At 42.4% G+C, this 16,506-nt stretch overlaps 1 protein-coding gene across 1 annotated transcript in view; it reads left to right on the forward strand.

The window, feature by feature from the left end:
* The window catches only part of LOC149024843 (protein ESMERALDA 1-like), a 108,371-nt gene extending 97,895 nt beyond the window's left edge, over positions 1–10,476 (forward strand). Inside the window, exon 10 of the mRNA XM_089145028.1 lies at positions 9,565–10,476. Coding sequence (XP_089001154.1) covers positions 9,565–9,727 — 163 coding nt within the window. The 3' untranslated portion in view covers positions 9,728–10,476. The remainder of the gene's footprint in view (positions 1–9,564) is intronic.
* The last annotated feature ends 6,030 nt before the right edge of the window (positions 10,477–16,506 follow it).

Below are 16,506 nucleotides of genomic sequence, written 5' to 3' on the forward strand. Positions count from 1 at the left end.
TGAACTTAATCACAAACGGCTCTGCTAGAAGCACGAGCTAAGGAATGAAGAACTGGGAAAGGTGATCTAGATAGCAGATCGCTGATAGTTTAAGTCTATCAGTATGTATCTGAACCTGAGTCTCAGATTGTGTCTTTTCCATCCCCTCACCTCGTATGGTAGTGAGGTTTATATAGAGTGTACCTTCGAATCTCCTTCGTTGGATGCACTTGAGCCTTCTTCGGGTAGTCGTTGGATCTTAACAGTTAGATCCGTTGAGCAATAGACTTCTACTAGTTTGGACTAGTAGAGGACTCCTGAGATAACCTTTAGGTTATGTGATGATTATCCCTTCGATAATGATTATCCGCAGCTATTAATTCGAGTCTGCCATCATTAGGGTAATTACCCTAATCCATAAGTAGGATTAGGGCACGCTTGTAGCTGAATAAGCTTTCTTCTTCAGCAAGCCATCTTTTGGATCCGGTTTGCTCGGGAGCGAGTCGGTTCCCTCCGTCTCGACCGGGGTCGAGGGTCGGACCAGGTATGAACCCGGTCTGATCATAATTTCTCCGTATCAAAAGGAAAAAAAAGAAAGAAGAAGAAGAAGAGAGAGAGAGAGAGAAAAAAAATCAACAGTCTCCTACCCACACTTGGGTTTGGTCCAAACAACCTTCCATAATCCAATCCAGAAATTTAAAAAGAAGGCAAAAAAAGTAATTGTACTAACCTTTCCACCCCAAAAGTCATGGGATTTCTTCGACCAAAACAAACAGAATTTTCTAGAGACTTCTTACTCCAAGAACCCTCCAAAAAACAGAAATGCAGCTTCAGGTGCTGCTCTCCCCTTCCCCATCCCCCCCCCCCCCACACACACACACAAACCTTCCCAACTGAGGTCCAAAAGAGTTCATTCCTGTGCAGTATTTCAACAATAACAACAACAGCCTTGCCCCAACTAAATGGGGTCGTCTACATGATATAAGGCTGTTTAAGGCCTCCAATCAACTCTGTTTAAGGCCATACTAGATATAAGGCCTAAGCTATGCGTATCCTTTCTCACCACTTCTTGTAAGGTCATCTTAGGTCTGCCCCGACCTCTTCGAATCCTTTAGTTTGAATTAAATCACTTCTCCGTACAGGGGCATTTACAAGCCTCCATTAAACGTGACTATGCCACTTCAAACGACTTCCTCGAAGCTTATCACTTACTAGAGCTACTCATAAGCCACCTCTAATATGATCATTCCTTATCTTATCCTTCCTAATTTTGCCATTTAACTATCTTAGCATCCTCATTTCGGCTACACTGAGTTTATCTATATGATGCTTCTTGACAGTCCAACACTCCACACCATACATCATAACTAGTCGTACAATAGTCCTATAGAATTTTCTTTTGAGCTTTAAAGGAATATGTGGATCACACAAAACCCTGGACGCACCTCTCCACTTCATCCGCCCTATTTTAATTCTTTGAGAAACGTCATCCTCTATATCACGTTTTTTATTTGTGATTGAGCCAAGATATCTAAAATAATCACTTTTTGGAATGAATCCCCTTCCCTTCTCATCAAGTTTCACCACCTCATCATCCGCCCAATCAAGACTAAAGTTATAAACTGGATATTCCATTTTCGTTCTACTTAGTCTAAAGCCTTTTGATTCCAAAGCTGTTCTCCATGATTTTAGATTGGTATTAATCCCTACTTTTGTCTCATATATCAATATAATATCATTAGCAAAAAGCATACACCAAGGAACCTCATCTTGAATGCCTTTGGTTGATTCATCCATTATAAGTGCAAATAAATACAGGCTTAAGTTTATCCTTAATGTAGTCTGAGTGTAATTGGGAATTCACTACCGTGTCCTCCCCCCGTTCTTACACTTGTCACTGAACCATCATTCATATCCTTAACTATGTCTACACTTATATCTTGGTAGATCCTCTACATCCTTAGTCCTTTGCCATGTCTTAAAAGTAGCTTTCTTATTTTTAGTGGCTGCTTGAACGTCACCACCCACCACCAAGTCTCTCTATAGGAATGGAGTTTTCCTTTTGATTCACCTATGACCTCTTTGGCCACCTTCCTAATACACATAACCATCTCATTCCACATTGTATTGGTGTCCCCCTTAAATTCCCACTTTCCTTGTTTGACTACTTCAAAAGCGAAGGATTTCGAGCAATCTCCTTTTAAGTTCCACCATCTTATTCTAGGATAGTTAACCTCGTGCCTTTTATGAGTTTGTGGAGTTGGGCACATATCCAAGACCATTACTCTATGTTGTATGGTCAAGCTTTTCCCTGTTATCACGTTGCAGTCCTTGCACAACAATCTATTAGACCTTCTAGTTAGGAAGAGATCTATTTGGCTTTTGTGATGTCCACTTTTGAAGGTAATTAAATATTCCTCTCTCTTTTTTAAATAAGTATTTACAATAGATCAAAAGCAACAACAAAATCTAGAATTAAGATCTCTTCCTCATTTCTCTCTCCAAAAAAATCCTCCATGTACACTATCATATCCTTTTTTATCTTTCCTAATATGTCCCTTTAGTTCACCCCCTATAATAATCTTTTCTCCTTGACAAATTCGTTGCACTAATCCATCAATATTTTCCCAAGACTGTAACTTAACTTAACTTTCAGCTAGTCCTATGTGCAGTATTTGATCCTGGAAAAATATTAGGTTGGATATTGTGGGAGTCTTCTACCCTACAGCCCTCATACCATGTCAATTTCAGAGAACAGAGAAGAGAAAGAGAGCTCGAGAAGAACAGAGAAAGGAAATAGAGAAGAGAAGGGAGAGACAGGGTATGAGAAGCCTCACTATCATCATGAGGATATTCAACATCTGCTGTTTAATTTTTAGAAAACAAAAAGGAGTTATAATCACATCAAGAAACAGAAGAGTCCAATATGGACTCAACTATCTACCAAATATCCAGGTTGAGATTTATTGCTGAGCCCTTATTTCTTTCCTAAGAATGCCCTTTTAACACAGATTGTTGGCAACGTACTCATTTCTCTCCCAAATTTTTTTGAAAGAAAAAAGCATTTCCTATTGCTACTTACCGGAAATACTGCTGGTCCTTCAATTCTCCGTTTGATTTTAACATGCAGCAGTATCCATTTACGTGCTTCTTGGAAGATGTATTAGAACAGCTCTTGGAGTTTTTTTCTGATGAAGTTTCTGTGATAAGTTCTTTCTTGTGTCATTTTAATCATCATTATGCTAGATCATTGGCCCATATTAATGTTATGTGCTTTAAAGCATAATTGAGTATATGGTGAACCAATTCATTCAGAATCGTTATCAGTACCACAGGCAGTGGAATGCTGATATGCAGTTGATTGGCCTCCTACATAACTTGTCAGAAGGGGTTGTGGAATAGGATGTCAGATTTTGATTTCATGAGAACTAAGTTGGGATGGGAAAGATGTTTGTTGGATTATATGGTGGGTATACATTGGATGCCTAAAACTAGAGTGCTGAATTAGTCTTTGCATGCAACTAGAGTTTTTTCATATTTAAGTGAAACATTTTTATTCTGTTTAAATGATTGGATAGATCTTCTTTGTCCTTTCTCTACATCAAGCAAACCAAGAATACCAACTAAGCATGAGGACCTAGGAATGGAGGAAAAAGCCAGCTTGGTGTGGTATGGTTTTGATCTGATAGTGGAATTATTAAGATAAAAAAAAGCCCAGGGCAATAGGAAAGCACATAGGGCGGACAAAAGGGAATATTGGAACCACGATAGGAGGAAGAACGAGGACATGACGAGCGAACCCGAGAAGGCGGCCCACTCTCCCCTCTCTGAACGAGCGAAACTCTTCCAGATGACCATTCCAAACCACGGCATGGGGGGATATATCCCCCAGGAGGGAACTCGGGAAACTTGGTGGGGACGAGAACGGGATCTAGACCCCGCGAAACAAGAAGGAAGCGAACCGGGAAGGAATCCCCACATTAAGAAGAATTGAATTACTGAGAACCAACAGGAGAGCCAGGTCCCACGATGCTCCCAGAAATTGTATGGATCCAATGGGAGGACAGGGAACGAAACCCGGGAGAATGATAGGGGAAACCAAGACGGATCGAGTGGGAGATCGGAATTAAGAAGATTGCAGAATGATAACAGATGATAATGTTAAAAAATGTGGATTTTTCAGGTTTGGATGATTTTTGAGTGAAAAACGGTTTAACGTTTTGAAAAATTTTGTTAGAAAATTAAAAAAGCTGGCAGGGACGACGGCGGCTATTATCGAGTAGCGGACCACGGAACCGCGGGAGACGGCATCCGCGGCACAAAATGCCGACGGAATGGGGCGACGGCATCCGCCGGGCATAAAAGGCGACGGAACCGGCGGCGAGGCGGCCGGGAGATGGATTTTGGATATTGGTCGTCGATTCGAATGTGTTTCTAAACGGACACCAATGGCGACAACGGTGATGTTGGGCATGAGGGCCTATTGGGGCCAGTGGGAGCTAATGAGGTAGAAGTGTTCGGTGAACCACCTCATAGTTTAACATGATTGATGTTTATTTTAATAAAACTATTTTATAGGGCATCAACATGCGACGAATGAAGCAGGATAAGATGGGGGCAGAGAATTGATTGAATGTTTTTTAGCATCTCTTTGGTTTAAGTGCTTATCCCATAGGTGACTATGCAGGGATTTTGTGCATGAGGGTTATGCTAGATTTATGAACCATCTGTATGTAATATCTCTAGAAAAATGGCTGCTACCAAGAGCATTATTCGACCTCACTAAAGGAGATAAGCTGAATGAGAGGAATTATGACCTCGGCACCGAAAGGTGCAATATCTCTGGAAGAGCGGGATACTGGAGACCATAAACCGGACCAGAACCCACGAGGAAGGTACAGCACGACAGAGGGGACCTTGAATAGCAAGCTGGAAGAGGAAAGACCGGGTAGCCGGGATTACAACCGAGCTCCAGAGGGATGACGATGCTGTATGAGAAGCATAGGAGAAAGTCTTGTGGGAGGGGAAGTTCCGGATGGAGGGACTTCCACCACAGAGGCCGCCGGCCGGACCACGACGGATAAGATGCGCCGGGGCACACCATGAGGCAGCATATAACCACATGCAACAGACGGGAGTTGAGCGCATGGGGCGCCAAAAGCGATGAGGAGCAAGCTCCGCGTATAGGTCAGCCAAAGACGGGAGCAATGAAGACCGACAGCGATGAGGCAAGACTCGATCAAGGCCAAGCACTGAGCTGATGAGGATCGGATGTTGGCGATACCCTAACCGAGATTGCTGCTGAAGCTAGCACAGAAGGGGCGGGCTTAGGCAGAGAGAGAAAGCTCAACCTCGGCGGTCCAAGCAAAGTAACCGGGGTGGGAACAAAAACAGAGTGGGCCAAGCGTTCAGGGGACTAGGGAGAAGAAATAGCGATTGCTTCAGTGCCGAAAGCTTGGTCATTTGTCGTGATTGACGAGCAAGAGGTATGCTGTGTGTTATACATCACGTATGTAACAAGTCTACATGCCACTGAACTAAACCTGGGATTGTTGATTGGGGCGACGAACACAAAAAGGGAACGCGAGCTGTGGAATATCGTCGTATTCCAAGAGGAAGCAAAAGAATAACGATGGGGAACAGCCAGCGTGGAGGTTCAGGCATAGGCACATGAAATTAGTTTTGCGAGGTGGCGAGACAGTACTCCATGATGTGTTATATGCTCGGACATTCGCGAAATCTTGTTTCCTATTTATCTTTTAAGACATGGTTTTAGAGTTGTATTTGAAAACAATCTTTGGTTTTGTATCCGGGTGATACGGTATGGTTATGGTTTTCTGATAATGGTTTCATTGTATTGGATACAATTGATTATTCATTTAATAGTAATGCTTTGTTGCAAAATCCGGTGTATTGATTCTAATTTGTGGCATGCTAGACTAGGACATATTGGCTTAGATAGGATGAACAGGTTGGCAAGAGAAGGTCTCTGGCCAAGGTTCACTATCCGATTTGCCAACCCGGAGTCATGTCAGCAGGAAAAGCAACTAGAAAACCATTTAAAAGGCTTTGAGAGCCTCTCTTCCTTTGAACTTATCCATTCGGATGTGTGTGGACCCATGAATGTGCATACTAGAAAAGGACAGTCTTATTTCATCACATTCATAGATGACTATACAAGGCATGGTCACACTTATCTTATTCTCATAAGTCGAAGCTCGGAATGTTTTAAGAAATTCATGAGCTTGGTTGAGAATCGGTTAGATAAAAGGATTAAAACTCTTAGAATGGATAGAGGAAGAGAGTATCTCTCCGATATGTTCAAAGGGTTATGTGATGAAAAGGGGATATCTAGACAACTTACTATTCCAAGGACTCCAAAAAAATGGGGTTGTTGAGAGGAGGAATAGAACTTGCAGACAGGGAGATCCATGATGGCGGAGCAAATCTACCCATCTCTATTGGGGAGATGCTGATCGGCCTATATCCTAACAGAGTTCCAACAAAGGTTCCTTCCACACCATAGAGGTGGACCGGAAGGAAGCAGATTTGAGTTACGCGCGCAGGGGAGGCGAATGCACCACTCTCACCAAAGGAAAGCGGACCCGAGGAAGAAAGGACTGGAGATATTCGAACCCTCAAAGGGCCAGCCACGGACTAGATGAGAACGAGAGGAGAACGGAACGAGTCCAGGGAGCAACATCTGGAGAATGATTTCCACTCTCGAGTTAACAAAGAATCACGGAATCTTGAGATACAAGATAGTGGCGACTCAGGGATTCGAGGATAAGAACCGGGGCACCGAAGATCAGTGGGAGTGGGAGGCAGAGGATAGCACCAGACGGGAGCAACCGACAGCACACGCCGAGGGGCGCGGGCAGCTCGTCGACATCGACATAGAGGATGAAGCCACAGGAACTCCGAAGAGATCGACCGGAGAGATTCAGCGAGAGCAGAACCAAAGAGCGAAGGAAGCTCCGGGGTCAAGCTCAAAGGAATGGTTAAAAGCAATAAAGGAAGAGTTGGAGTCGAGAAAGTAATCAGCCGGGACTGGCGACGCCGCCAGCCGAAAGGTGATTGGGAACAAGTGGGTTCCAAGATCAAAAGAAAGGCGGAGGATCAGAGAGACAAGGCCGCAGGGCAAGGGCACACCCAACGAGAGGGGAACGAGGAAACCCCGGGTAGGTTGCCCACCGCCCATACTAGCCAGGCCGGGACGGAGCATCGAGGATGAAAAAGCCTCAAGGAGAACCGAGGAAGAGACAAGGATCAACCTCAAGGCGAAGCACATGGACCGAGGCAAAGTGTGCAAGCAAGAAGTCCAATATGGCAAAGCAAGCATCCAGACAGGGAAGGCGCCCACCAAGCACGAGGAAAAGGCCATGCGAGGAAGACCACGGTACACCAAGAGATCGATAATAAAGCATCGACACATACGAGATGACAACAGGCAGCAAACAAGGAGCATTAAACCAAAGAAATGGGTCCTCCGAGATAGAAGGACATGGGGAAGCAAGCAGCGGGTCAAGATGCGAAAAGGCAAAAGAGACGGGTATCTCAAGAGACCATAGACAATGCTCGACGAGATACGAGACACAACCGCAAACCAACGAACCCGGAGAAGGGTGCAGAGCCCGACAGGGCCAAGACTCCAGAGGAGAAAACCAAGAGGAAAGAGTTCCAACCAGAGGGTAGCCAAGTGACTAGGCGGATAGACGCAGGGGGGTAGTCGACATCAACAAACCAGGCAAAGCACGAAAGCCAAGAGGAACGAGATACTCGAGGAACGAGAACTACAGTGGACCAAGGACGGACGGTAGTTGGCTAAGTGATGCGACCGAGACACGAGAGCGCAAATCAACCTCCGGAATGCCGCGAAGGCGGGCCACGGGGTAGCAAAAAGAGGCGAACCCCCGACCAGGAAGCAGACGCAGCCCCAAGAGGCGGGCGAGGAGATCCCACATCGGGAGGATGACATCCAAAGAGGCGCCCGCCGGAAGACAGGACCAGCAGCCAAGGACCCCAAGACGCGGGAAGACCAAACAATACAACGAGAACACGAGAGACAACATCAAGAAAGAAAGGACAAGCACAACACAGGATGGAGCGATCCCACCAAACCATACCAAGGAGACCAGAAAACCGGCCGAGACGGACTAGTACCGAGACCATTAATGAGTAACAGAGTCATCAGAACACCGGGATCGTGGCAGCATAAAACAAGATATGTCAATAGGCAAGAGAATGCCACTCACACAAGCATCGCCCCCCGAGGCGAGCAAAGATGAGACAGAGGAAGACGGAGGTCAATTCAAAAGAGTCCCGAGGAATCAAGATGACATGGAAGAGAATCGACAGAAGTCCCAACATGCGCCTAAGGAAGCAGTACATGGGCGCAGGGTGGCGACAAAAGAAACGTAGGCGCAAGAGGTTGCGACTAGACCACGAGGGCGAGAGGACAACGAGATATAGAATGCTCCACCAAGCACGAAACATACAGGGCAGCGATCAGGAAATGAGAGGATGGATCCCCCCCAAGTCCGGACCAGGTCCAAGTGCAGTGACCGACGACATCAGAAACGAAGGGAGTGGCACGGGGGACCAGGCACGATTGATACCAAAGGGGCACACCGGAAAGGAGTCAACCAAGTGTAGGATGGTCGCAAAGGAAAGGTGATTCAACCGCACCCTAAAAGGCGGCGCAACCGAGGTAAAGAGGAACAAAGGACAAGAAGGTGACTCCGGAGGGATCGAGATACCTTAGTCCGGGAGGAATAAACCTAGGACACCGGATACTAATGCAGATTGTTTCAATGAGTGATGTGCCACAGCCCGGGAAGGCAGGGGGCTCACAGACAGGATACACCGGTCGCACAACCCAGGGATGACGTGGATATTAGGCGGGACAAGGGCAGATCCGGGATACATAGTGAAGAGATCAAAATAGAATCGGGATAGCAGGGCCGGGACACAAGAGGTCAGACGGGAACGAGCAGAGAGATTGAAGGAACCGGAAACAAGGTGTCCGGGAACATGAAGATAACACGCCCGCAAGTGGGAGCGTTGGAATTTATTAATGATTAATAAATTAAATGCCCAAGGGCAAAGGAAAGTCACAAGGGCGGTACAAAAAGGGTAATATTTGGAACCACCGAAGTGAGGAAGAACCGAGGATCACGACGAGCGAACAGAAACCCCCATCCCCTCTCTAGAATCCACTAAAATCTCTTCCTAGTATTTATCTATCCATTAATCCACGGCATTGGGTTGTGGATATTATTCCCTTTCCCTGTGATTGTGGAATCTCGCCGGTAAATCTTTGGTGGTGGAACGAGAACGTGGATCTAGACTTCCGCTGCGAATACTTCAAGTAAGGGAAAGCGAATCCAGGTAAAGAATTTTTTCCCAATCAATTAATTGAATTGAATTACTTTTGATGTATTACCAACAGATATAATTGACATGGCTTTTCAAACCCCCTCATGATAGAAGTAACATTGATTGATATCCTAGTCATTTTGACAAATGGTCTAATAAGCTACATGTCTTCCAGAATGCAATTTATGGTTTTGGGTTTTGCCACAGGTGGAAGGCCTTCAAACGTCAAATGATTAGTATGCGATCACACAGTGATGCAAAGGGAATTCAGTTTAAAAGACCAAATGATTCCCTATATTCCTTTCCATCTCCAGATTGCATGTGCCGTACAAACAAGTCAGAAGGTCACAGACCCTCATCAGCTCCATGATTTAGTCTGAAAGATACTCTGATTAATAGTTTTTGTTTCTTAACTTCATTTTCTATCTCACCATTGACCCTCATTCTTTACATTGGTGTATTCTTTAATTCTTACCCCCTAGAGGTAGCACAACCACAGATTTTTTTTGGAGGGCACATTGCTCTGATTCTTTCTGTGGCAGAAAAAGGGAGAGTTGTGAAAGTTACATGCTGCTGGAACAGGTGAAATGAAATGGTAACCTAATTTTTACCAAGCCAGGAGTTACCACCGGGGGTTCATCAACGACCGTTTCTGACCAATTTTCTGCAACAGCTGCTGCATCTAACAAATTCTTGACCTGACAAGGACAATCAGTTTTTGCGTTGATTGTATATTGTTTGATCTCATCAATGTGGATGACTGTAAAAGGATGAGCATACATTCTTTACATTGTATACAACGTTATATGGCATTTCAGATTACAGGTGGAATCTGTCCAATTCTTGTTCGTTGTTGTCAATCCAGGATTGAATTGTTTCTGTCCAAGTCACTAAACCATGGTCTCAAGAAACAAACAGTAAACGGATTCATTAGCCAAAACAGATTGGAATTGTATGAGATAGATCTGGCCAATTCTTTCCAGGGATTTAGAAACCGATCTCAGCTGGTGCCTGATGGATTCAGTCTTGGTCTCATTTATTCATTTACCTATTCATGCGTATTTATTTTTATCTATGTTACTAATGATATGTAGTGTTCTACCCCCACCTCTAGTATGATCTACAGGTTTATTTGTGCATATTCTGCTTCAGTTCTCATTGATTCCTACGATTTCGATTCAATTTCGGATTTGGTTTTTTCAAAACCTTGCACCAAGACAGATTGAGAATTAACAATCAATAAAAAAATTAAATAAAATGATTTAGAAACATGCAGTTTATCCTCTGTTTCTTTGAGGATGAAACAGAGGATAGATTTGGAAAGCATGCATCACAGGAATAACCAGTTGAGAAACCCATGCAGCTTATCTTTCATTTTTATTCTGAGAAACATATTGAGAGATTATCAACTAACCCACCATAGAAAAAATGGTTGAGAAAAAAAAATGTTGCTTATAGCCTTCACAATTTCTTGAGGAATAGGCTTTAATCAACCCTGATTTGTTGCATCTTAGCTGGAAAAGAGGGTGGGTGATGATGGTGCCATGAGGTTATTGACTACATATGGAATGAAAAATCTTTTGGGTGAAGTAAAATTATGGCAAAATTATCTTATGCGAATGGTATTATTATCTTTAGTGTGAATTAAAACCATGGACCAACATGAACGGGACTTTGTTTGGGTATTGTGCATTATCATTACCATGAATTTAAATCATGGACCAACATGAATGGGACTTTGCTTGGGTGCTACGCAATACCGTGTAGCCTACGGTCAAGATCGAAACTTGTGTGTTTCCTTTCGATCACAAGTTTTGCAGTTAAATTTTACAAACAAGAAATTCATTTACGTGAAATAAGGCGAAATGAGTGGCCGAGATTTCGTCTCGATCACAAATTTCAATATGGATAGTAGGTTGTATGGTGCAATGGCAGCACTGAAGCAATTCTAAACATAAACATATATTAAAAGGAAATTAAATTTTCAAGCCCACAATGGCAATTGCATTGTTTCATTGCTTCTCTTTGAGATGAATTGCTTCAATGCTACACAATTAATGCATAGGACCTATGGTTGAGACGAAACCTCAAGGTTTCACCTCCTTTTGTGTAAGTACACTTTTTTTTGGTAAAGTTTATCTACAAAATGAATGTTGGAGACAATCTCTACCATAGGCTATACCCAAGTAAGAGAGTTTGGATTAGGGCAATGGATTTTTTTTTTTTAATATTTTATTATTTCTTACTCGTAGATCCCACATAATTTGTGATTGTAAAATTGTCAGGACTCTGCTGTCCATCAAGAAAAATGATCCACACGGGAAGCACAACGGGTTCCCGACCACACAAAATAATGGGGCCCACGGTGAAAGATACTTTTTGGAAAAAATAAAAAAAAGTTTAAAATTTCATCCGTTGGCCCCACTGTTTTGTGCGGTCGAAAACCCGTCGGAGAGCACTCTGTGCTACCCCGACGGGGTGAGGATCCGGATTCCTCACTAAGACCCCTCTCCTAGAAGCATGTACAAACCAAAAAGATCGTGTCTTTGACAAGAATCAGTAGTAGGGTTTGTGGTTGACAGCCCACAAAGTGACAATACAATTACGACCCTACTCATCTCGAGAGTCCCCCCCCGCCCACCTACCCACCCACCCTTATTAACTTCTGTGGCAATAATCTGAGTGTCCCACTCCCTTAAATTATTGAACTCCCTGCGGACCAGAAACAAATTATAAATTGTGAAGGCCTGGCTGAGTAGACCTAGGGTTTCAAGAATCGAAATCAGATTAGCCAAATCAGATATTTTGAATTGATCGATCGAATTGGATATCCGTTTTGCCCGGTCTTGATGGGTTTATGTTGGGTATCTAGGTTTGTGGGTCAATTTCAACTGATTCCAAACAAAACCTGACTAGATTAGAACTATGAATCCGCTCGTTTAATATGAAAAATGCCTCCAAGTTTAATAATTTTGATCCTTAGTTTCAATTTTAATTAAATTGATGTAGTGGGATAATAATTCATGAGAAGAAGAAGTTGTTAGGGCTCAAACATGATATGAAAAAGGCTAATGATCACCTTGAATGGCCTTTCATTGCCTCAACCCTCAAACATCTTGGTTTTTGTGAAAAAAGGATTGATATGATAATGGAATGCATTTCTTTTGGTTTTTACTCTCTTTTGGACAATGGCATGGAAAAATGGATTTTCTCCCCTTTTAGGGGTATTCAGTAAGGAAAAACCTCTCTACCCTTTTCCTTTTATCTTGTGTTCTCAGGTGGTTAGCTGGATTATTGAGAAGACAGGGGGAGAGAACCAAATCATGGCATAAGTATTAAAGAGATAGGCCCACTTGCTTTCCTTAGATGATTGTCTCTTATTCTTTGAAGTGAACAATTTATAGGACTGTCTTAGGTTGTACTGTGATGCAAGTGGCCAAGAAATCAATCTAAACAATTCTTGTATCACTTTTAGTCCTAACACCCCCATGCGTATTAAAAGATGGTTCTCTTAAATTAGCAAGGGGAGATATGGGGATGGCTCATCAAAGTACTTAGGCCTTCCCATGGAGTTTGGTGCCCTAAAAGTGAGGTGTTTAAAGACATTGGAGAGAAGGTATCTAGGAAAGTGCAGGGGTGGAAACACAAGTTACTACCACAGGCAGGAAAAGAGGTGCTTATCAAAAGTGTTGCTAGTTCCGTAGCAACTTATGTTGTTTCCCACTTTGGGGTATATGTCTTTATTTATGATCCATTTGAAAAGCCATTGCCAACTTCTATTACGGACAAAAGTAACAAGAGAGTAAAATGCATTCGATATCGTGGACTAAATTGTGTCACTCAAAGGAGAGAGGTGGTCTGGGTTTTAGAGATCCAAGGTTGCATAGTCGAGCTATTTTTGCAAAGGTGGCTTGGAAATTATGGGACAACCTAAACTCACTTTGGGCATTTGATTATGAAGGCTTATTACTTTCCAAATTGCTCCTTTCTTGAAGCCAAGGAAGGGTCTAGTCCCTCTTGGGGGTGGAGAAGCATTTTGAAGGGGAGCAAGGTCTTGAAAAAAGGGCTACTATGGGTTGTGGGTAATGGAGCAAATATTAATATTTGGGAGGACAATTGGATCCCCTCAATTCATGGTTTTCAAGTTCATATTCCGAAACTCGTGGGGTGTAATCTTCAATGGGTGGCTGACCTCATTGATTTTGATAATCACTCTTGGAAGAGAACTACATTGGAACAAATACTTAATTTGGAGGACTTGGAGGCTATCCCAAAGATAAAGATTAGACACACACCACAAGAAGACAAGTTGATTTGGGGTGGTGATAAATGGGGGATTTTTTCGGTGAAGTCAGCATACTACCTTCTTTCGAATTAGAAAGATTTCAAATCTAACAGGGCTGCATCTAGTTCAAAGGTTCATGACTGGGAGCTAGTCAAGCTGCATGTATGGAAGAAGGTTTGGGGTAGTAAGTGTCTTCCAAAGATGAAGTCATTTGAGCCTTGGCCCAAGGTCTTGCTACCAGAGAGAATTTGGTGAAGAGGCAAGTGCAAATTGATATGTGCTTCAATGATGTGGGTGTGGAAAAGGAACCATGGATCACATTCTTTTTGAGTGTCTCTTTGCAAAAGCAGTGTGGTTTGGGTGCAAGCTATCTTACCTTACTCTGAATAATCATAATTTTAAATTGACCCACTTGATTGAACAATGGAGGAAGCTCAGTTTTTCAGCAAAGGAGGAGGCATAGGCTTTTAGCTTGGTAATGTCTATATGCTGGAATCTTTGGATCTCTAGAAATGAATTAATTTTTAGAGGTGCTTCTTGGACCTCGGAGGAAGTAATTGTTAAAGCCAAAAGAGGACATGTTGAATTTTGGAGCTACTTCAATTCAAATTTAGAGCATAAAGAGGATATTGGGGAGGTAGGTTGGACGTCACCGCAGGTTGGTTGATTGAAACTAGACACAAACTTCTCCTAGAATGAAGAAGCTCGGTTTGGGGGTGCTGGTGCAATTGTGTGTGACAATATGGTCCGAATCATTTGGGCTTGTTATGAACAGGTGGCTTGTGGCTCTGTGTTGGAGGGTGAGGTGGGCTCTTCGGTTAAGTGTCACACCCCACCCAGCCAAATTCGGTTCACACCCGAATACACGTGCAGGTGATACTCTACAGGATCTCAGTTCAGTGACAAACCCATACAAACATATGATATAACATACTCAAATGACAAGAATAAATCAAATGTAAATAACAAGTTATCAAATATGAATTATCAATAGATTACAATCATCCATTGTCTAAAGTTAATCAAAATGGATATCAAAGTTTAAAGGAAGAATAGTTTGTTTGCAGCGGAATTTAAACAAAAACTGATTCTCTAATGGAATCCAACCCCATAAGATCAGTCCTTGCACGGGCATGAAGCTCCATGCGAGTCTACATCTTCTTTAGTCACTCCTTCAAGAAAGTCTACCAGCAACGAATCCTCCATTTGGAAGGAGTCATCATAACCTGCAGTATATTTTAATAGAAACAGACATATAAAATGAAAGAGTTCAACAAAACTCAGTGAGGTCAACTCAACATTATATCATATATTCGTTCACAAGATTCCACACATATAGCATGAATATTGATAATATAATTGATGATAATGATATGATATATGAATGATTATGATATTATGCTCCTAATTCTATCATGAAGTCTCTATGGTAGACACGCATTAAGTCGTACATCAGTCTCATTTGGGCAGTCTCATTCACTCTCCCTCAACAAGAAAAGTTTATTGGGTTCTTTGCGGTTGTTGGGTCAAATCACATCAATCCGTGGTTGGGGTATAAGTCACCACTCTCTCACATCACTGTTTGGCATGAGAACTGATGCGTGACAAGGATTACTCTAGGCCCAATGCATAGTCATACGGTCTCGTACTATATTTGGTTCATATACTTCCCCTATGGCACCAACTAACTCGGTTCAATATCATTTTCCACCTAGAAATGGGATCCTCAATGGGAGGCATCTGTTGGATTCCATTTCTCAACCCTATGATCATCCACATATAATGGACAAGATGCTCTTCATGCCCTCTCATGGGTTGGTTACCGGTCTTGAGTGCCCATGAGCCATTGTCTATTATATGCAACCTTATCATTTCATGATGGCAAGTGGGCCGCTTGATGATCACAAGACTCATCCACTAACATCAGGGGTTAACTGGCTTTGATACCCCTACCGGAAGGGTAGTAGTACTCATGAGGTTATTTAACCAAACACTTCTAGATACCTAGCATTCATGTACTTAAGGTCTAGATGCATACTTATGTAAGTTTGTTAGGGTAATGGGCAAACCCACAACCCTAGTTGGTAAATAGATATAATAGAATCTAAGTCTCAAAACCAATCCCACACACATTCTTATATCATCATTCAAAGAATATTGAAAAATATAAGCAATATACTTTCTTACATTTCATTCGCGAAAAGTCACACACATAATCACATGATAATAAATACTAAAGCAAGGCAAGATATTAATAATAAAAATTAATTAACATCATTAAACATGCAAGATAAGGTTAAGTGTATTCCTCACCTTCCAACTTGATTTTGTTCCTCAAAGTCACAAATTTGCTCACAAGAGTTGGTGGTTATATTCACAATAATGCTAATCATGTAAGAGAATTAATAGATATAAATTAGAAGTCAATTGGGTTTCATAGAGTTCCCAAAATCACCCTACAAAACCCCAATCTATCAAATAGGTTCAAACTCGCCGTTCTCAACCTAGTTTTGGCGAAAACTCATTATTTCACCACCGATTCGAAGTTGAATCGAAACAAAACTTTGGAAATGTCTAATTGGCAGTAATATGGTCCTAAAGGTACCATCAATTGACCAAATTTGTTCTAAATCGAAAGCCCCAAATTTGGCTCGTGAGTGATCGTGGGTGTTTCTAAGAGCCAAAACGCAAAATAGTTTGCAACGATTTGCACAAACTACTCACAAATTAGAGGGAAACATAAATACAATTATTTATGAGTATTCAATATACCTAACATGCTTCAACTACCGAAATCCAACATTTATTGTGAAGAAAACCTCACAAACTTATGTTTAAAGAAGAGGGTTTGAAGAACTCTTACC

This window comes from Hakea prostrata, chromosome 2 (assembly GCF_041222555.1).
Source record: "Hakea prostrata isolate BN-2017 chromosome 2, UWA_Hpros_2, whole genome shotgun sequence".
In the NCBI taxonomy this organism is placed as follows: domain Eukaryota; kingdom Viridiplantae; phylum Streptophyta; class Magnoliopsida; order Proteales; family Proteaceae; genus Hakea; species Hakea prostrata.